The 20,510-nt window shown below is 37.9% G+C and overlaps 3 protein-coding genes across 4 annotated transcripts; 2 read left to right on the top strand and 1 right to left on the bottom strand.

The window, feature by feature from the left end:
* Nucleotides 1–4,152: 4,152 nt before the first annotated feature.
* si:dkey-8e10.3 (serine/threonine-protein kinase SBK1) lies at nt 4,153–7,797 on the top strand. 2 transcript variants are annotated; one of them, XM_005948760.3, is made up of 4 exons: nt 4,153–4,381; nt 5,122–5,284; nt 6,065–6,267; nt 7,149–7,797. In XM_005948760.3, the coding sequence occupies exons 2-4, from the start codon at nt 5,122–5,124 to the stop codon at nt 7,698–7,700; spliced, it is 918 nt and encodes a 305-aa protein (XP_005948822.1). In that variant the 5' UTR covers nt 4,153–4,381; the 3' UTR covers nt 7,701–7,797. The 2 variants fall into 2 exon arrangements, with proteins under 2 accessions (XP_005948822.1, XP_005948821.1); XM_005948759.3 differs by having other exon boundaries at nt 7,107–7,797.
* Nucleotides 7,798–15,150: 7,353 nt separating this feature from the next.
* On the bottom strand, nt 15,151–17,811 carry LOC121812492 (scavenger receptor cysteine-rich type 1 protein M130-like). Its single transcript, XM_042214847.1, has 5 exons — nt 17,317–17,811; nt 16,928–17,200; nt 16,254–16,465; nt 15,252–15,360; nt 15,151–15,155 (listed from the first exon to the last, which is right to left on the bottom strand). The coding sequence occupies exons 1-5, from the start codon at nt 17,708–17,710 to the stop codon at nt 15,151–15,153; spliced, it is 993 nt and encodes a 330-aa protein (XP_042070781.1). The 5' UTR covers nt 17,711–17,811.
* A 597-nt stretch (nt 17,812–18,408) lies between these two features.
* Nucleotides 18,409–20,103, top strand: LOC102289203 (scavenger receptor cysteine-rich type 1 protein M130; the record flags this gene model as incomplete). Its single annotated transcript, XM_042214848.1, is given in 3 exon segments — nt 18,409–18,806; nt 19,078–19,374; nt 19,795–20,103. Coding segments are annotated over 3 exon segments (937 nt in total), but the record flags the coding sequence as incomplete, so codon positions are not given.
* Between the last annotated feature and the right edge of the window lie 407 nt (nt 20,104–20,510).

Below are 20,510 nucleotides of genomic sequence, written 5' to 3'. Positions count from 1 at the left end.
CATTAAGAAGAAGGAAACCCAGCATCTGGTGATGTCCATGAGTTCAAGAATTAAGGCTGTCATTGCCAACAAAGAGATTTTAACTAAGTATTAGAAATGAATTTTTTTTTCAGTTAATTTTTCCAATTACTTCTGACCCCCTGAAATGAAGGGGTTGTGTTAAAATGCTTTAGTTCCTCACATTCTTATGCATTCTAATTGTTCAACCCACTGAATTAAAGCTGAAAGTCTGCACCTCAACTGCATCTGAGTTGTTTCATTTAAAATTCATTGTGGTAATGTACAGAACAAACATTTTTTTAAAAAGTTGTCTCTGTCCAAATATTTATGGAGCTAATTGTATTTATATCACAAAAACAGTCAACTCAACATACTTTATACTGTAAGGTAAAGATCATACAATGATAACCAACATCAGGAACCTTCACTGCCAATGATGTCTGGGAGCTCACAGGATTAAATAAGGGTACTTTCAGGCCTACAGTGTTTCGTCCCTTTAAATCAAACTCTGGTTTGTTTTCCCTATTGGTGTAGTTTGTTTGTGCAGATGTATACACAGTAATCACACTCGGAAGCAATTTGGTTCACTTGGAGTTTACTTGGATTTTTCCTATGTGTGAAATGAAACCTTTCAAAGGGAGAAGCTGATGAGTTTAAAAGTTTATAAACTTATCGGCTGATTTGGACAGACTTGCTGCTGCAAGCTGTTCTTCACTGTTAATGGAGTGAAAGAGTTCACCCACTTCAAGGCTGGGTTGTTAAGCAAAAGCCAGTCATATCCCAGACCTGCTCTCAGTTCTGGAATCACAAGGCTGAAAGTGATCTTGTATGAAGTCATGTGTGACTGTGCAACATGGCAAATAAACAGAATTCTCCAAATGTCCATGTGTTCCTAAAAGATTTTCACTGACTTTAGAGAACTGTGGGCTATATGAATTTTTCCTGCAGTTTATTTGGTAATGATAGTGGTGGCATAATTTTTACCTGCTGGTAAAACATATATTTTGTTGAAAGTCTCTGTAATATTACTGGCATCTGTGCTACTGGCATCCATGTGATGATTGCTAAAGGCTACATCTTTATTAGAAATAATTACAAACTGTGAAAGGAATATTGAGAAGTGAGACTCCTCTGCTCTGTAATTTAATTCTTGTGAGTACACGAGGGCATCAAAGACGGGATAGGAAGCTGTGATATGGATTCAGTCTGGCGCCGTGAAGACTACTGCGCACCATCCTGGGATGAAAAAGATCCCAGAAATGACATGACTCCATGTCAGTGGTGACAGCGTAACATGATGATCATAAACTTCAAACATGCTCCACTACATAACTTTAATCACTGATGGCAGCGTGACTGAGGACGAGAGAGCGTTGCTATGATGTTCGCTGACTACTGCCAAACATAGCAGGATATTTTTGGAATCCACAGAAGTGAAAAAATAGATACACTATATATAGTTTCATCAGGTCCACATATGGTACTTACAAAAACAACAAAACAAAAAAACCCTGTAAAACTTTGTGTGACAGGGTAAATGACACAAGCTTGCACAAGTACTTTGTAAAACAAGTAAGATGGAAAAGTGCTAAATACTACGTTCAGTTACCATTCCTCCTGTCCTGGTGTGAACCGCTTGAATCGGTTAGTAGTGAGTGACACCTCATTATCCCACCGCAGCCCTGCAGAGACCAACATGCCAATGTATCTGTTTCTTTGTGTTGTTAGTTCTGTTTACATGGATGCTCTGTGCCCTCAGATTAAGTGTTCATGACACGGGGCAACAAACACATACACACACAGTCACAGAGACACAGGTGCAGCAAAACCACCACAGACACATCACTGGGTTGTAGATGACAGCCTGAGGATTTGTTTGTTCAAGTGCCACAGCTTGAGTGCATTCATGGCTCACAATGGTAAACCTCCCACCGGGCTGGTGCTGTCTTCCCCTTAAAGACCCACTTCCACGTGAAAGTTTCAACAACATGCATCCAAGGCTACGCTTATTTCAAAGATATATCAACGCATTTATTATTAAAATAAAAATCCTTTATAATCATAATTATCAGCTCTGCTTTGACGAGTAGGCTCTGCACACAGAACAGATGATTAACAGGCTATTTTATGCCCATATAAAATTTAATAAACATGAAAAACCTGTCAGTTATTGTAAACTGATTAAATTTAAGAAAACAAACAAAAACAAAAAAACAAAAGAAAAGAAAGAAAAGCTGCATATTTGCACACCAAATCAAGGAATCGCGTAGACAAACAAGTAGTTCTTTGGGGTTGTATTAGTGTGTAATGCCCAGAATAGCACGCTAACAATGTTTGTTTGTTTTTTTTAAAAAGAAAAGAAAAGAAAAGAAACAACTGAGAGGTTTCCTCAATTTTGACCGTTCAATTATTGTAGATGTTTGCAAATAAGCAGAGTCTACACCAAATATTCACAATTTGGTCAGCTAAGTCTAAAAATGGAGGATTAAAAAAAATGCATACCAACCCTGGCACATTGAGTACAGACAGGTAAAATGTGAGGCATGCCGGTTATGAGCTGGGCTTTTCTACCAGAAAGTATTCACTGTTTAATACCAAAGCAATGCATAAATAAAAATGTTATCCTTTTGATGACGATAGATGGAAAATTAGAGGATCACTAAAATCAAATCATCTGATAGCTTTACAGGTGCTTGACACGATCACACTAGATGAAGGCATGTGTTGACCAAAATTAGTACTTTCTAAAAACCATCAATGTGTTCATTACATTTCAGGTGCAAATTCATCTAGCAAGAAAAATTGTGGAGCAGACAGCCAACAAAATAAAAACATAGGCCATTCCACCAGAACTGTCCAGGACAGGAGTGTTTTATTTGACATTAGGAACACACGTGATGACTTTGCAAAGTATTAGTTTGAATTCACATGTCTGACTTCATATCATGGCAGCCATTTACCCCCTATTGCAGGACACGATGTTTATATCCCTAAAAATATAGAGTTACAGTACTCAGCATACTCAGAGTTACAACATTCAGCTCTAGTCAAAGGAGCTTGCAAAGAAAAGCGTCTGGACTTCTTTAAGTTAAAGAAGTCTTAAAGAAGTCCAGACGCTGACGCAAGCTGACCTGGATGACTGAGAACCTTCACAGACAACATTCAGCTCTAGTTATTTCCTGTAGTACAGAAGGAAAAATCTCATTATAGTCATGCTACTGTAAAAACAAACCCTGTATGGCAACATTCATTAAACATGCACAGTAAAATAACATGCAACTCGAGAGCGAACTGCTTTCTCTCTTCCAAATACCGATCACTGAGTCCAATCTGCAATGTAATCAGAGTATCATAACCATGTGTCATATGATATATTTACTTAGACACCTCAGCCTCATTTGTAAAGTGGTAAAAAATCCCAGTCAAAAGGTCAGTGTAGCAATACCACACTAAAAATACTTAAATAAAAGTCCATTCATTTCAGTTTCCTCGATACAGTTACAGTCAGTGAAGATACACTTTAGATATTGTTATTATTCTTGTATAGTTCAACCTGTAATAAGGTACTTTCTAAAGCACTTACAACTGTCAGTGAGTTTAATATGTTTAAGAAGAATATTTTCATCTAAACTACACTGGTGAAGTATGAAGCAGGCAAAAACTGGTAGATATAAAAGTACTAGTATCCACAACTTGCTACATTCCTCCATTAAAACTAGATTTGGGTGAAATGTTTTATGTGCTTCAGAGTAACTGGGAAAGAATAAAAAATAATATTATTTCCAGGTTATTTCCATACTTATATTTATGATGATTTTAATTCAACCACAAAGAAACATGTTTCTGCATGGGGTTTGTCAAAAGGCTAAAGTCACTGTTTGTGTGTGTGTGTTTGGGGCTAGGATGTGTGTGTGTGTGTGTGACAGAGCCACAAATATTGAAACTGTAATTTCATTTGCTTTTTCCATTAAAAGAAGGATTGAGTAAGGTTTATGAAAATGTGTTTAAATTTGTGTTTTTCATAGATTTATACTACATGCACATGTGCAGTTGGTTTTAGTGTGATAGTGTATGTGTGTTTACGTGGGCGTGCCCTCCCCAGTGGCAGTTTGTAATCAGCTGTCAAAGTGGGCACTGACCCCATCGCAGCATTTGAAAGCTGCATGCTGGGAAACGAAAAGCTTTCAAGTCCACTCGTGCAGCAGCAGCGAAAGTGAAGGACAGGCAGCACAGACATTTAACCTGCACTTGTTCAGGATATTGATTAGCTGCATTTTGTCAGTTGTAAGAATGGTGGTTTAAGCCTATGCATTTTTTGTGTCTGTTTGGATTGCCATTTTTTAAACTCCAGTGACTTTATCAAGAACAGTAAAGAGCAAAGGTAAGATTTTATTATGGTTAATATGATAATCATGGCTAAAGATGGCAAACCACTGACAAAACAGGTACAAAAAAAATCTGCAATCCCATTTTTTGTTTTCGTCGAAAAATGTAAATGTCATTCAAAAGTTTTACTCATGCATAGCAAGTATAACAATGTGTGTGATTTAAAAAATAAATCAATAACAACCATCTGACTGCATTGGTAGATGTTCTTGATCAAAAAAACCCCTAATAGTATGAATGATAGTATAAATTTTATTTGACACTGGAAATTAAAGTTTTTCAGAAACAAAAGAGCCATTTCTTGAAAAAACTGCACTCTTACTTCACCTGAAATCGTAGATTTGGTTTTTCTTGCAGAATATTGTGCTGGCGTCTCAAACCTCAGGTTAAAAATTTCAGCTCTGGCTTTTGATTTAACCATGGATAAAGATTCAGAGTCAAACTTTTGTTTAATATGCTCATTTATGTTCTTAAATTGGGATTTAAATCAGTATTTTTATCTTTTCAAACTTTAACAAAATCTTAACATAGTTAATATTTTTAAAGTATTTAATGGCTGTGCACACACCCTATGTGGCTCTATCACATCAGCTCTGACCAAAATTTCGATGGCATGCAACAAGCTGCTTGCACAAACAAGGGACTGAGTTTTTTTGATTGTTTGTTTTTTCATGGGAGAGCAATTTTAAATTTGAAAAAGCACTTGCTTTGTTTTTGCTTTATGTTTGGCTAAAGATGATTGAGCTGGGCCTCCCTGATGGCAACCTGATTGATGAGTTGATGGAGCTGACAGCACAGAGCCTCAGTCACCTGGAAATCCAAGAACACTTCAACGTCATCAAAGAGATCGGACGAGGGAAATATGGGAAAGTGCTCCTGGTTACACATCGCTTTAGAGGTATGACTGCACTTATTCTTCTTAAAGAAGAGTATAACCGGTTTCCTTCTATTAGTGTTATAAAAATCTTTTGTTTCCCAGGAGAAATCAGTTACAGAATTTACCTTCTTTAATGTTAGGAATCTGATTAAAAAAATACTGAGTTTTAACATTTCTTAATACATGGCAGAAAATTGTTTTTTATTTGCACTTAGCTGTTGTATTCTCACAAAAGGATGCAATATATGATGACATATAATGTTTCTGAAAAGTATATATTCAACAGACTTAAGACCAAAAACACGTAGTCATTTATAGTCTACCAAAAGTCACCAAAGTTGTTCTTTTTGTCATGCCAGACATCTCTGTGGGTTGAAATAAAATAAAAGCTACTGAGAGAGAGAATGCTTTAGTGAAGAAACCTCAGGTTAAAAATTTGGGAAAACTGCTACTTGAAGAAAACATAAGATGTATGATGAAACCCGAATGACCCAGTGCAATTGAGTCAAATCAAAGCGGAGCAATAAAGGTGTCAGTGGAGACAAAGTAGACAGCCTGAATGCATAGCATGGGGTTGCAAAGGGTGGCTGGCTTGAGGCCTGGAGGTTCTCAATTTGGAAACAGCTAGCGTGTATGGGGGTGACCCATACACGCTAGCCTACGTTTTGGAAATACTCTGTTGTTGTGTCTTAAATAATTATCATATTCAACTGTCATCAGTTTGATTTATCTGTTTAACAAAGTAACACAAACATGTGTATGAACTGGGATACTAATTACAAAAACATGAATGATCTGCAGGGACTCCCATGGCATTGAAAGTGATGCCCAAAACTTCAACTAAGCTGCAGGGCTTTCTGCGAGAGTACTGCATCTCCTTGCACCTGTCCTGCCACCCCTGCATTGTGGATCTTTTTGGCATTGCCTTCCAGTCTAATGAGCATTACTGCTTTGCCCAGGAGCTGATCATTGGAAGGGACCTTTTTGCTGTCATTCAACCAAAAGTGAGTCAAACAATTGCAAAATAAGACTACAACTAGAGCCATAATAGTGGGTTTGTAAGATTGTAATGTAATGTAAGCATTTACTTGAATTTACTGTCACATGTGCACCATCTGACTTTAGTGTGTTAAGACGTCAACTGTGAATTGAACCACAGAGTGCAGTTGAATTTGATGGCAATATTATTAGTTTTGCAGGTATTTTGTCGTAAGCCAACATATTGGCTCAGTGGTTAGCAGTGTTGCCTCAGGAGAAAAGGGCCCTGCATTTGACGGGTTTATGTGTGTTTCCTGTGTTTCTGTGTGTTTTCTAAAGATGTTTGAGTCCCTCTGCAGGGACAGAGTTGATACAATAACGTACTTAAGATGTATCTTCTGGCCACCAAAGGAATGTAAAGGAAAATGTATCTCACTGTATCTCAATCAATCAAAAAAAGAAAAAAAAACAGTCAATCAAAATGAAAATCAGTAGATTTCTGCTGTTGGCCCTGGAAATCTGGGGACGACCCCTTCAGCGCTGTCCATAAGCCATGGCTGTATTCAAATCTTCCTAAGATAAACTTGGGACATTTTACAACATTAAGAGGCAGACCCATCAAATATACAGAATTAAAAGATTCTAACGGACCGGGTTAATTTGAACTTAGGCTGACTGAATTAAACCTTTCACAACCAATATGAATGGTTTTCCAAATTTCTTGAACTCACATTCATCAGAAGAAAACATTTAGATGTTTAATGTTTGGTGAAAGAAATGATGAGCACTAGAAATATATTAAAAACGACTGTATCCAGCTTCTATATCAGGGTCACAAGCCCATCTCCAATTTCATTTGCTCTAGGTGGGTATCCCAGAATCCTCAGTAAAACGCTGTGTCCTTCAGATCGCCAGTGCTTTGGAGTTCATCCACACCCATGGCTTGGTCCACCGTGATGTGAAGCCTGAAAATATTCTTCTGCTGGACAATCTCTGCTGCCAGGTGAAGCTGGCGGACTTTGGACTTGCCCAGAAGAGAGGAACCCTGATACGTTTTATCACAGGAATCCTTCCCTATATGGCCCCTGAACTTTGTTCTGTAGCTCTGCCCGAGGGCCAGAAAGAGGTGACTGCTCCACCTCTGAGTGTGGAGCCAAGTCTGGATACCTGGGCATTTGGCGTGGTTATCTTCTGCATCCTCACAGGCTACTTCCCCTGGGAGCGCTGTGTGGACTCGGATGACTTCTACGAAGAGTTTGCAGATTGGTGGAGAATGGAAAATCGATCTAACGCTGAGGAGGACATCCCTCCTTTGTGGAAAAGGTTCACTCCAGTAGCCATGGAGATGTTTGGTAAACTCCTGGCTCTGGATGCAGGAAAAAGGTGTTCAGTGGGAGATGTGAGAGCATATGTGGAGAAGGACTGGCTGAAGAAGGTACCGGTTAATGATCAGCAGTAAAAGTCGGGGGAAAAGGGAAAAAAGAAAGCAGCATTTCTCTGGATTTTGTAGCTCCTTATTGCTTAAAAACAATAAAAATATATGATGTAGCTCAAAGCCAACGTGTGGTTTGCAGTGATCTTTAATATCATTCTGATGCCTTTGTCCTTGTGTAAAAGCATCCTAAGACTAGCAAATGTCTTGTCTTACTGACCATTCAAAATATCCATCTCACATTTGAACTGAAAATCATCAATAAAACTACCAGGAACATCTTTAGACTGTGGAAGGAAACTAAAGAAATCCACCAGATATGGAGGTAAAGGACTCTGTGAATCCAGAACTTTCTTGCTGTGAGGAAGCAGCACCATCTTGCTGCTAGTACGCAAAACAGACAAAAAATAAAACGGGAGTTTTCTGCATGTATTTGTTGCATTTAACTAATAAAAAAATTATATAGTAACAGTAAGTTGGTGCGTGGTGATTGGCAGAGGTGCCTCAGGAGAAGATGGCCCTGTGTTTTGAGTTTGCATGTTCTCCCTGTGCTTCTCTGGGCTTTCCTCAAGTCTTTGAGGTTCCTGATTCATGTTGCCTATCTTGGCTCAGGCTACTCTTACTAAAGAAATTTAAGTTAAATAGAAGTTAACAATACAACCTAATTATTTTTAAGGTAATGTCTTTTTTGTATATGGGATGATACAGACTGTATGTTAAAATACATGTGTACCTTATGGTACATACTAGTGGTGCAACGGATCAAGGTTGATTCGTAATCTGAACTGATCCCACTCCACAGGTCGGCATGCACGTGATCAGAAGATTCGAAAAAGAAGAAAAAAAAGTATGTGTATGGTGCGCGTGGTGGATCTGTCAAGCGATAGTTATGGCCAGCTTAGCGGTTCAAGTGGCGGAGCAGAGGAGTTTGCGGTATTTAGGTCCAAGTGGCGGAGCAGAGGAGTTTGCGGTATTTAGGTCCAAGTGGCGGAGCAGAGGAGTTTGCGGTATTTAGGTCCAAGTGGTGGAGCAGAGGAGTTTGCGGTATTTAGGCAGCCCTTTGCTGCCCAATCTGACCAGGCTAAAGCTATTACAAAAGCTATTACAAAAGCTATTGGGGTGCTTAAAGTTATGGCTGAACTGTCCCAGGCATCTTCTGTTGCCTTAACTACTACAAATGGGTGTAGCAATGGAAAGCTACGTGACCGTGACAGCTCATTATATCATAGCAGAGTGCGATAGAATGAGCGGTATGTATTATTGTAGGGTCTAATTTACAATAAAAAGCACCTTGAGGCAACTGTTGTTGTGATTTGGTGCTTTATAAATACAAATGAATTGAATTGAATTTAGTGGTAGATACAAAGCCCTGTACTGCCCTATATTGCACCATATTTTTTTTAATAATTGAGTGGAATGAGTGTTGAGTTGAATGTTTTTAACAGACAAAAAATAATTCAATAAGTAAATGTTAAATTTATGTCTTTTTTCTTTTTTTGCTGATCCAAAAATCCGATCCGTGACTTAAAACCGTGCACCACTAGTACATACAGTATATTTGAGGTTTTGAGTAGTATAACACATAGACTGTGCCTGCAGGGACAGAGTTGAATTTTATTTGAATTTACGTCCACCAGAAATACAAATGACCTAATAATTGCTCAACAGCTTCATCTATGAAATTTATATTTGATTCCTACAAAAACAGCATAAAATGAGAAAACAGATGCAAAACAATAAAAAAAGGAGGGAACAGAGACGGTTGCAGAGAAACCGAAGCAATGAGAATCTGACATACAGAAAACAATTAACGCAGTTGCAGCAGAGTGCTTCTAGTTTTTCATACACTGCTTTTGTATTTTCACTTAGTTTCTGTGAAATAAACAATGACATGGTGTAATAATGATGAAGTCCAGATGATTTTTCTTTATGTTCTTATATGTAAAAACTAAACATTTAAAAAAAAGTGTGTGTACCTAGCATGCAAAAATATACAATTTATGATTATATGTTCTGTAGTTATATGGTTATTTCTGTCTTATGTACAAAGAGAAACCCCAAGAAGTTGATTCTAGTTATCTGGACGCAGCGTTTTCAGCGGGAGAAACATTCTTCTTCAGTCTCAGCTGAATGCAGGTTTCCCCAAATTTATACACAGTAAATCTGCATAATGAATGAAACTAGCACCACTGACGATCATTAATATGCAAATTGTCATGACCACTGATCAGTGACGATTGGTCATGAGTACCATTCACAGATAGACATCTTTCACCATCTTACAATGCTGTGATTGCAGGTCACGGCTGAAATACACACAGTTACATAAAACAGATCAAATTCATGACCTCACGAGTTATTTTTTGTACCCCATCTGCCATACTTTATTGACCTTTCTTTAACAAGGTTACATGTATAATCTCATGCAGCTTGTTCTCCACTGATAGATGTCTTGCTGTTGCTGTTCACGTACACAGGACACCAGTGTTGCTTTCTGATTGGAATGTTTCAGGATCTGAGGATGGAAGAACCAGACTGACCCGAGTCCTTAATGTGTTTTTCCAACTCTACTCCAACTTTACTATATTTTTAGGACAGTACACAAACTAGGGTCTTCTTTCAATTCACTCTGGGACCCAAGTGCACTTCCAGGCCTGTCATTCAAAAACTAATACAGGCAGTGTATTAGTAGCAAAGCCAGTGGAGGAATTTGGCTCACTGACTGTAGAGTGGTGTGTTTTTGCCCCCTTCCTAATTTCCTATTTTTTCAGATCCACATTTTAAATGAAAGGTGTTTATTAGTTAATAACTGGTTGGGCCACCGTTAATAGAAACAACTGCAATCAAGCATTTGCAACAACTAGCAATGAGTCTTTTACAGCGCTGTGAAGGAATTTTGGGCCACTCATCTTTGGAGAATTTTCATAATTCAGCCACACTGGGGTCTTTTGTGACCTCCTGAATGAATTTTAGCTCCACTCTTGAGGTAATTTTGGTCGGCTAGTCACTCCTGGGAAGCTCACCACTGTTCCAGGTTTTCCCTATTTGTGTATAATGACCCTGACTGTGGATCGCTGGAGTCCCAAAGCCTTAGAAATGGCTTGTAACCCTTTCCAGACTGACAGATGTCAGTGATTTTGTTTCTCAGGTGTTATTTTAGATCGTGGCATGATGTGTTGATTTTTGAGGTCTTCTAGCCTGTTTCACTTTGTCAGTCAGGTTCTATTTAACTGATTACTTGATTCACCAATTCTACCAGTAATCAGACCAGAGTGTCAAACTGAACTGAGCTTTCCAAAAAAATGTAGTTATTCACAGTTAATTCATCTGTGAATAACTCTTTAACAAGAGGGGCAATAATTTTTTCACACAGGACCAGGGAGGTTTGGATAACCTTTCTGCATTAATCTATGAAATCATCATTTAAAAACTGCATTTTATATTTACTTTGGTTATGTTTGTCTAATCTTAAAATTTTTTGATGATCTGAAACATGTGACTGTGATAAATATTCAAAACAGTAGGTAATATGAAAGGAGGCTTACACTTTTTCACATGTATGTGCTGCTTCTCACATACATGAAAAGAAGATTAAAATAATATTTTCATGTGTGTTCTATGTAACAAGGCATCACACCAAGTTCGTGATTCTGCAGACTTCAGAACTTGCAGTAAACTTTTTATTATGTTTATTGTTCTTTCTACATATTAGATTTTTAGAGTGGAAATTTTATGAGAAGTTACATTTGGTGTATCTATTTTTAAAAACATTGATTCCAATAAGTGTGTGTGTGCATATGTGTTTGTGTGTGTGTGTGTGTGTGTGGACAGCATCTACAATAAGCATGATTTGGAGGTAACAAGTGTGTAAACCAAACAACAATAATAAAAACAAACAAACAAACAGGCTGTGGACAGACATGATTTCTATTGTTAAGAAACATGATTTCTCATTTTATATTTCCAAATAAACAACACTGTGTATATGGCTTCTAAGTCCCAACTGGTTCCTTCTCTGGACATATGACACTTGAGACTCTGTAATTGTCATCGGGATCACTTGAGGACCACTATGTCTCTGCTGTATCTATTTCAGCTTCAGCTACACAGCAGACTTAATCCTACACCATGATCCCTCAGCAAGGCCTCTAACAGCGATGCTGGCTGTGATGTTTACATATGACATGAGGGGCACTGCTTACAAATTAGTCCCTTTGGGTGTATCGTTGGCTCTCTTCTCAGTGGCCCTTGGCTAACTCCTAACCAAGCATCCGAGGCCTTAGTAGGTCTGTCAGTCTTATAAAAGCTGCACAAGCCGGTCTGTCAGTGCCTCAACGATGGCCTGACTCGGGTTAACATTTGTAGTAAGCACCTGCTCTAATTTTGACCATTGGCATAAATTCTTAAGTCATAATAGAGAACGTTGTTTCAGTTTCAGAACTTCAGTGACTCTCAAAACGTCTTGTTGATGAAACAGCTTATCTCTCAGGCATTAGATGTACACAGAGGAGCAAACCTAAAAATGTCACTCATTTTATGTCAGCGGTATTCATCTATCCAGTTTCCCATGGTAAGAACAAAATGTAATGTCAGCTCAACAGTAATATTGGCTAGTAAGTTTTAGTCAGCAATACACCCATAATTCATCCTGATTTCAAATGGCATGCTAATGCTGACTAGCCTGTTATTCCCCAAGTGGCTTTCTGAGCCTGTATTTTTCTGCAATTACAAACTCTGTTTAAACAATCTTGGTATCAAAATAAAGCTAACATTTGTGAGATTTCATCAGAGGTGTAAATATTACAGCAAATGTTACTAGATCAAAGTTACAGAGGCTGGAATACAGAAAAAGTAAGTATAATTTATTTTTGGATTTATTTTATTAGAAAAATGTGTTCTGTGAACAGTTGTCATGACTGTGAAAATTAGCCCTAAATTAGCTGCAGAAAAAAAGCTACAACCATGAGAAGAAATAAACACAAAAGATAATAAATGAAATCTAATAGTTTTTTTATTTGTAAAGTTGAGCATCTTTAAGATGAAGACTAAACAGACCAGCTTAGAACTACTACAACTGAGATTCTGGTGTCTCAACGACCATCTACTGACACACTGAAAATAACAAGACGACAACCGCAAGATATTGAATATTTATGCTTTAAAGACTATATTTTACTCAGAGTAATACCTTATCACTTTTATACATTTTGCATTTTACAGTTTTTGCCATACAGTATCAAAAGAGAGATTGTTATTGTTTTTACAGCAAGTTCTTGCATCAAATATAGTTTTCCTTCACCCATTTCACTAAATGTATATTGCATTTAAAGATTTTAATATCGTTTTTCATTTAGTCCTCATTCCTCCGCACCAATCCTGGGGCTGCTGTGTTTAAGTCATTTATGGCTGTCATGGACCTCTGCTGTAGTCTGTGTGGTTCCAGGGATTGTACTGATGTCGTCAGAACTCTCCACTGGATTTTCCACTTCATAGGTCACCCCATCTGTCACAAAGAAAAACAGATGACACGTGTTAAACTTTGATTAGTCTTATTTATTTTAATTTATTTGCCATTTACTGTTATTAAAATGGAAACACTGTGATCAAACTAATTTAGAGCGCCAGTGCTTTCATTATGGACACCTTTATGCGTGTTGATGTTTATGGCAGTAGTGCCTGGAAAGGTCAGAGGTCGAGTCTCATCTGCTTGAATATCATCCTTCCCTGAGATTAATTCAGCCTCTGATCTGGCTCCTGAATGAAAAATAGCAAGAGAACACTTACACCATGTTGGCTTTTTAAAAAACAAATATTTCCCAAAAAACTCCCACATGCCAGATCTGTGACTGTTTTTCAAAGACAACTGAACCTCACATCCTGAAAAGGACAGTTTAATAGGAACGATCTGAGATAAATCTAAGATAGGCAAATGGTTTTATAAAAAGAACTCTGGCACAGAAGAACATCTTAATAAATGGGAATTGTATACATTTTCATTTTGTGACAGTGTCAAAGGTGGTAATTCTACTTTAAGATTATTATCACAGACTTAGACTGCATTATGTTAAAAAGTGCTGCTTTGCAATGAGGCACATCTGGCGAGAGAAAGCTGTGTGTTTACAGCTTAAAATATTTGCATTTTCACTGGACTGTGAGTGGAAACATGGTGGCTGATTGGCTGGCAGATTGTTTTCACTTTTGACATATTTTGAATCAATCAAATAAGCGCTGTTCATGGTCATGCTCCTGACGATTTCTGGGGTTTTGACACTCTGGACTACAAACGCCGGTCTTTGTATCCAGACACCTAACTCTCATCACCAATGATACGAGAATTTTGCATTTGCATCTGTGTTATATCTCTGTTCAAATTTTGGTTAAATTGAAAGTGTATGTCTTCGAATGGTCAGCAGGGAGCAGCAGTAGCAGTGCACAAGGAGACAACATCAGAAGGTGAGGTTTTGTTTTTTATGAGCAGAGAGACTGAAGTTCTTGATGCAAATCAATTAGGTAGAAATAACTTACAAAAGCAAAAATAATAATAATAATTTGTTCAAATAATATCTCTAATGATAAGTAAAATTATCAGTGTAAAGTAAAAAAGTGTTAAAGGTGTTACTGCTTTTTATATTTCCAAACTAAAATATGATCTTAATGATGTACAGTATGTAAATGACACTAAGCTAAAGATTTGTTTAGGGAAAAAAAGACAAGAAAAAACAAATGAGAGACTTAATGACTCACCAGTACAACTGAAGTCTTCCATCTCATTTTCTTTGTCAATGACATCTTCATGTTTCCCACCTTCAAACTCCAGTTCTTTCCCAGGCAGCATTCTTACTGAAAGGTTACAGCATTTCACATTTACTCATACAGTACATAACAACAGCTGTCTCACCAATGCACAGTGCTAATGTACCAGTGAGGTAACAAGGAGCACAAGAGCAGGAAAAACACAGCACAAGAACAGGTGTGCTTAATTTTTCTCTTCTGTATTTACATTTTCAATCAAGCAATGTTTGGTTGAGCTGATGGGCTGCTCGTTCAGTCAGAAGCAGTGATGGTGATATTTGAAATGCCTGTAAAGACTGCCCTCTTGTGGCAGTCTGCAACACCCTTTTTGGTTTTAAACTTGGAATATAAAGGATGATCTCATGTTCAATCGGGATCTTTACACTTTTTAAGGTTTTCAATTAAAAGTGAGACAAGCCATGTGTGTAAGTTGTGTAATAAATATACTCACATGAAGCTCTGGAGCTCCTGGCTCTCTTGACACAAAATCGTACAAATACAAAAGTCAAGATCACTACAAGAAGAAATCTCACACCCATGATAATAGGTGCTATGGATATAGAGGAAAGTGGTGGCAGCGGTGGTGGTGTGGGAGTCCATTTTTCATAGCCTGAAATCACACACAGCCAGTTTATTATTTTTTCTGGATTCAGTCACAGTGAGTTTCAGTCATAATTTATCTGTATCACACTGATCAAAGTAAGTCAGCTCAGAGTTACAGAATACAAAAAGTGTCTTTCTGTCAAAAACAAGTAATTGATTGATGGATTCATGGTTTTCTCTTACCTTCACAAAATATTGTAGCTGAAGAAACTTTTCCACAGGAACGTTGTTTGATGGCGTACTTGACGTCCATGGTAACATCAGTGAACTCCAGTGTTGTTTCTAAGTTGACCTTGAATCAAATTTAAACTTTTTCACATTTAGAGATACAGCCAGAATAAAAAACACTGAAATTTCTCTGGCAGTAAAAAACAGGCCGGACTGAAGCAACACACAGCAGAAGTCACTAGAAGTCCAGACCAAAAGTATTGGGACATTCAATTTCTTTTATATTTCTGCAAACTTTGTGTCAGCAAAGTGTCCAGAAAGTTTCAAACATTTGGTTGTGTTTATTCAGATACAAGTCTCATGCATTTCTTTCCATTTTATAAACCTAAATATTTAAAATGTGAGATTCCAGTCTTCATTAAGCTGAGACTGTCATGGTCCCTGTGCCTGCCCAGCCGGCCTCACAGGGCTACACTTGTGTTTTTGTTTTTTCTCTCTCTCCCCTACCTCTCTGCCTGGGCGGAGCTCACAGCTGGCTCCCACCCTTGGCTCACACAGCTGTTGGCGATCAGCTGATGGCGATCAGCTGATTACGATCTACTATTTGAGGCTGGGTCACAGATCCTCTCATCGCTGGATGATTGAGCTACTGACGTTAGTCTTTCTTTTGGTCTTATACCTTTACGCCCTACCTTCGTGATTTGTGAGTGATTTCTCCCTTCCCTATTCCAGTTTATCTTCCCGGACCTGTGACCTCCCCGCGGTACGGACGTGTGTGAGCCGGATGTAAGGACGTGAGCGAGCGTGAGAGAGAGAGAGAGAGCCTTCCCCTATCCCTTGGAATCCTGGACTTTCCCCCGTCACTGTATATAGTATTGCACTGGTGTGTAAATAAATCGTGTTCTGATACGTCAACCTGCTCTGCGCTTGAGTCCCTGCTTTCAGTTTGTGACAGAGACACAGAGCCAGGAAACTGTCCATGATTTTGGTTTGTAGAATATGAGACAAATCAGTGACCGATTCAAGACGTAAAATGTAAAGATTTACCTGTTTGATCTCCGTAGAGCCGCTATGGGTCTCATTATTAATTTCTTCACAGAGCTTTGCCGTTAAGTTTTGGACATACTCTTTCTCTTCCGCCCTAAATGGACATACTCTTTCCCACTTATCTCGATAATTGACATAAAGGACACCTCCATGTTTTTCAGTCGTGCGGAACTTTACACTTTCTGTAAAAGCAAAGAAACTGTGTTTAAAGAAGGAAACAAGCTCATCCACGTCTGGCAAATATGATGTTAGAGATGGTCACCTTAGCTTTAGCAAAATCACTAGGAGCAAAGCAAGCACCTGTCATCACTCTACATTTATTAAAGTTGGAGTGTAAAACATGTGTTCCACATATTTATTTTTAGAAAATTTCAACAAATAACTCAGATTTCTAGACAGAACCTGCCAGACTATAAGTGTCATGGTTTGCAATGCAAATTATTTGTAGCTTCACTATCTTATAATGAGCTTGACAATGTCATTTTTATTTTAAAGAAATAATCTTCTGTTTTATAAAATAAATACCTAAAAATTACCCCAAGATAATAAATTTAAATACCACCAGAATTAAGAGAGGACATTCATGTATGTACTGTATATAGGGATGAGTTTATGGAAAGAGAGGTGTATGGACTCACACTTACCACTACAAGTAATGAACACCACATTTGTGTCACACTTTCCTTTAGTCCTCCTGCACTTGCCAATGATGGAATGGTACTTTTCACAGCTGACATGGTAAATGTTACCTGAACCCTTTGATGGAGCTTTGGATTCAATGAAGACAGCATTGCCACAAAGCTTTTCTTGGCAAACTTTGTGTGCGTAGGATAGATCCCAGTTACTAGCACACACTGGAACGCCATCTATCCTCACTTCCCCATGGCAGTCCTGTGAAATGCTGACATTGGGCTCCTCTGGGAAGGAAAGCAATAAACACTGCAGTCAAGTATTGATAAAGACATAAAGCACTGAGGTAGAAATGATCAGTTAATCTTCTCTTTAAGATCAGTCCTGCTGATATAAATCTTACTTTTGCATTTAATAAAGACGGGCTCCTTCCTTGAGGGTGTGGTTTTATTTTCACATTCCCAAATGCTTCCTGGATTTTCACCACAGCTGAAGCTTTTGTTCCAAAAAGAATCTATTTCAATTGTTTGGGGGTGGATTTCATTTGTTGATTGGTATCCACCACAGTCCATATCCTGGCAAAGCTTTTCCTTCTCAGTTTCATTGAAGTTTTCTCTGGAAACAGCACTGAGTCCCTGTCTCCAGTGAACCAACACTGTTCCACTACAGGCCTTTTTGTAAGGTACCATCGTCCTCCATTCTGAGACAGACAAGAGAAATAAAAAGTTCACAAAACATGATGTAACCAACAGGATCTGAATGATATAAATAACACACTCTGCACACAGAAATGACATTATGATCCTGCATCAACTTAAAGTTTTACACTTTTGAAGTTTAGCTACCCTTCTGACTGCTGTGTAAATAAAATGATTTTATAGAGTGATAACAAAGAGATGACAACTGATGAAATAGTAAGACAACAGGAATAAATAACAAGCATTCTTCATTGCTTTTAATGTCTTTAAATTTCCTTCACCTTAATTCAAAAAAATCTGAAGTTGTCAGTTGTTACAGTAAAACCGAATCATCATTTAAGAGCCTTCGTATCATTTTTGGTACTGATTTGAAATTTGAATCTCACATCTCAACGCTCACCCAGTCTATTTCTCTCATTTAATTAGGAAACATCACAAATTTCAGACCCTTACTGACACTTAGCATTGTGGAACTTTTATTGCACGCTTTAATTTTCTGTCATCTTGAGTACTGTGACTCACTTGTCACATGCACCTCTCGGTCCTCTTTAGCTCGTGTTTAGCTGGTCCAGAATGCAGCACCTACGCTGCAAACAAAAACTAGCTGGTGCTCATACATATATATAATGCTTTTCTACTCCTTTAGAGCACCCAGAGTGTGTTTTGCTGAAAGTAGTAGAGAATCATTATTCTGCTCAGCTATCAGCAAACACATTCAGCATTTTAAAGTCAAAGCACTTTTTACTACAAGCCCAATTAACCCAGTCACAAGACATCACTTAATTCCTATTTTTGTGTCTATGTCTTTGTGAACCACTGACCTTTCAACAGGTAGACGACCTGCACAGCCACTTACTGTATATCATGTTTCTCTCTTTGTGTCCATCAGGTCACAAGGTGGTGTTTTTAAGTGGAACCTGTTCTGGTCACGTGGGGATAGAGCATGGCAGAGAAATCTACTGGCTCTCTGGGTCTAAAGAGACATGGAACCAAGAGTCTGCAGACACAGTGTGTCAGCAGATGCATTGTGGGAACGCTTCCAGGTTTTCTTTCAATTCTAAGGCTGATATGATTAATAAAGTTTGGAAAAACTCTTTTAGCTGCTCATCCAGAAAAAAGTCTCTTTTTGAGTGTAACCAAACTACACCTCTGCCTCCTGACCACCATAATTCTACTGCTTATGTGAACTGTTCAGGTAATGTGAAATATGAAGGAGTTAAAGTATAAAACTAAGAATAAGGTCATTATGGAATTGATTTATTGTGTCACATTTATCAAGAAGAGACAATTTACTTATAACAGACTTTACCTTTTAATGTCCATAGATTACATTCACCTCCTTGTTTTCTCTCAATCAAATTTCTACTATTTTCTATTTTTTCTGAAACCTAGCTTGGTCTAAGAAGTTGTGAAATATCTGCTGATACTAGTTTCCTCTTAAATTTAACTTTTTCATTTCACAACAGGAAATATTAAGATGAGGTTGACGAACAGCTGCTGGGGAAAAGTCAGGATTCGTGTAGAAGAGAAGGAAGGAGATATGTGTGCAGACACCTGGACAGAAGACAAGTCTGTGAAGCTGTGTGAAAAGCTGAACTGTGGGACGCCCATAAAAGCCCACAACAGTCCCAAAGATGGTGATATCCTCTTTAAGAGTTTACACCCGACAAATCAGACTACTGACCTGACACAGAGCATCTTTGTCAAAAACCAGGACAATGATAACTCCTGTAAACAAAAACCAGCCTATGTTGTTTGCTCAGGTAATTGTTTTTTAAAAGTAATTTTATATTACAAACATATAATAAATGGCATAACTTGCTTTTTAAAAAGTTTCATTTTCAACTGATTTGGACCCTTTGGAGAAAAGTGCCAGTTTTATTGGTTTGTTGATTCTTCAGTCACTAAGTTACAGGATAACAGAATGTAAAAAACAAACAAAAAGACATAAGTCTGTTTTTAAATGTTCCTTCAAATGTTTTAAAAATATCTTTTTAAATACTATTTTTCATAATTACGCTCATTTGTGTTAAAGAAGCAAATATAAATCTTTCTGAAGCTATCAGACTGAAATTCTTTACACTAAGATGATGATAGTTCTTGTTGCTTAAAATTCTAATTAAAAATAAAATAAGACTATTATAAATATATGGTATTATTATTTTTGTTTTGTTTTCTTGCAGGTAGTGTCAAGCCCAGATTTAGCATTCCCAGTTACAAATGCTTTGGAAACGTAGAGGTGGAGTATGAGGGGAAGTGGATCCCTGTGTGCGAGGATGCTCTCAAAGACACTAACAATGGAAACACCATCTGTCAGGAGCTTAAATGTGGTGATGCTGTGGAGACTCTTCCCTACTTTGGACCTGCACCAGCAGAGAAATTAGCCATTTCAAACCTAAACTGCATTGCAAATGCTAACAGTCCATTATCTGCATGCAGCAGTATTACTGCTTCTACAGCTGCCTGCAAACACAGTGGCCTCCGATGCTCTGGTGTGTATAATGATCTTTGTATCAGCAGTTTCTGAATTATTCTTTGCTCCTTCAGCCTAATTTTAAAATAAAGGCTTTGAAACTGAATTGAAATTGAAACAAACTGAGACTAGTTTGTATTTCAGAAAAATATTGAGATAAAAATAATGCTGCGTTCAAACTTTGACATGCTCGCCTTCAAAGGTTACTTTTAGTGCAATAAAGGTTAGAATGTTAACATCCTCACCTCCATTAATGATATTTGTTCTACTCAGTTTTACTCTTTTCTTTTCTGCTTGTTGTCCATGTCACCAGTATGGCTCTGCCACACAGTCTGACTCACTTAATGTCTGGAATCAGCTGGAAACAGCTGGCCTGTGCAGTCTGATGGTTATAGAAATATCGCTGTCATCAGTTGTCATCTTCTC

The sequence above is a fragment of the Haplochromis burtoni genome, unplaced genomic scaffold (assembly GCF_018398535.1).
Source record: "Haplochromis burtoni strain Fernald_Lab_line unplaced genomic scaffold, NCSU_Asbu1 Contig_619, whole genome shotgun sequence".
In the NCBI taxonomy this organism is placed as follows: domain Eukaryota; kingdom Metazoa; phylum Chordata; class Actinopteri; order Cichliformes; family Cichlidae; genus Haplochromis; species Haplochromis burtoni.
This window is presented reverse-complemented; position numbering and strand designations above follow the sequence as displayed.

What these genes read in the sequence shown, in the direction of transcription:
- si:dkey-8e10.3 (XM_005948759.3), top strand. Translation starts at nt 5,122, where the DNA reads ATGATTGAGCTGGGCCTCCCTGATGGCAACCTGATTGATGAGTTGATG. An exon ending in GGTTACACATCGCTTTAGAG is followed by an intron (nt 5,285 to 6,064) that starts GTATGACTGCAC and finishes AATGATCTGCAG; the next exon opens with GGACTCCCATGGCATTGAAA. An exon ending in TTGCTGTCATTCAACCAAAA is followed by an intron (nt 6,268 to 7,106) that starts GTGAGTCAAACA and finishes CATTTGCTCTAG; the next exon opens with GTGGGTATCCCAGAATCCTC.
- LOC121812492 (XM_042214847.1), bottom strand. Translation starts at nt 17,710, where the DNA reads ATGTCATTTCTGTGTGCAGAGTGTGTTATTTATATCATTCAGATCCTG. An exon ending in CGTCTTTATTAAATGCAAAA is followed by an intron (nt 17,201 to 17,316) that starts GTAAGATTTATA and finishes TTTCCTTCCCAG; the next exon opens with AGGAGCCCAATGTCAGCATT. An exon ending in ACATTTTACGTCTTGAATCG is followed by an intron (nt 15,361 to 16,253) that starts GTCACTGATTTG and finishes ATTTGATTCAAG; the next exon opens with GTCAACTTAGAAACAACACT.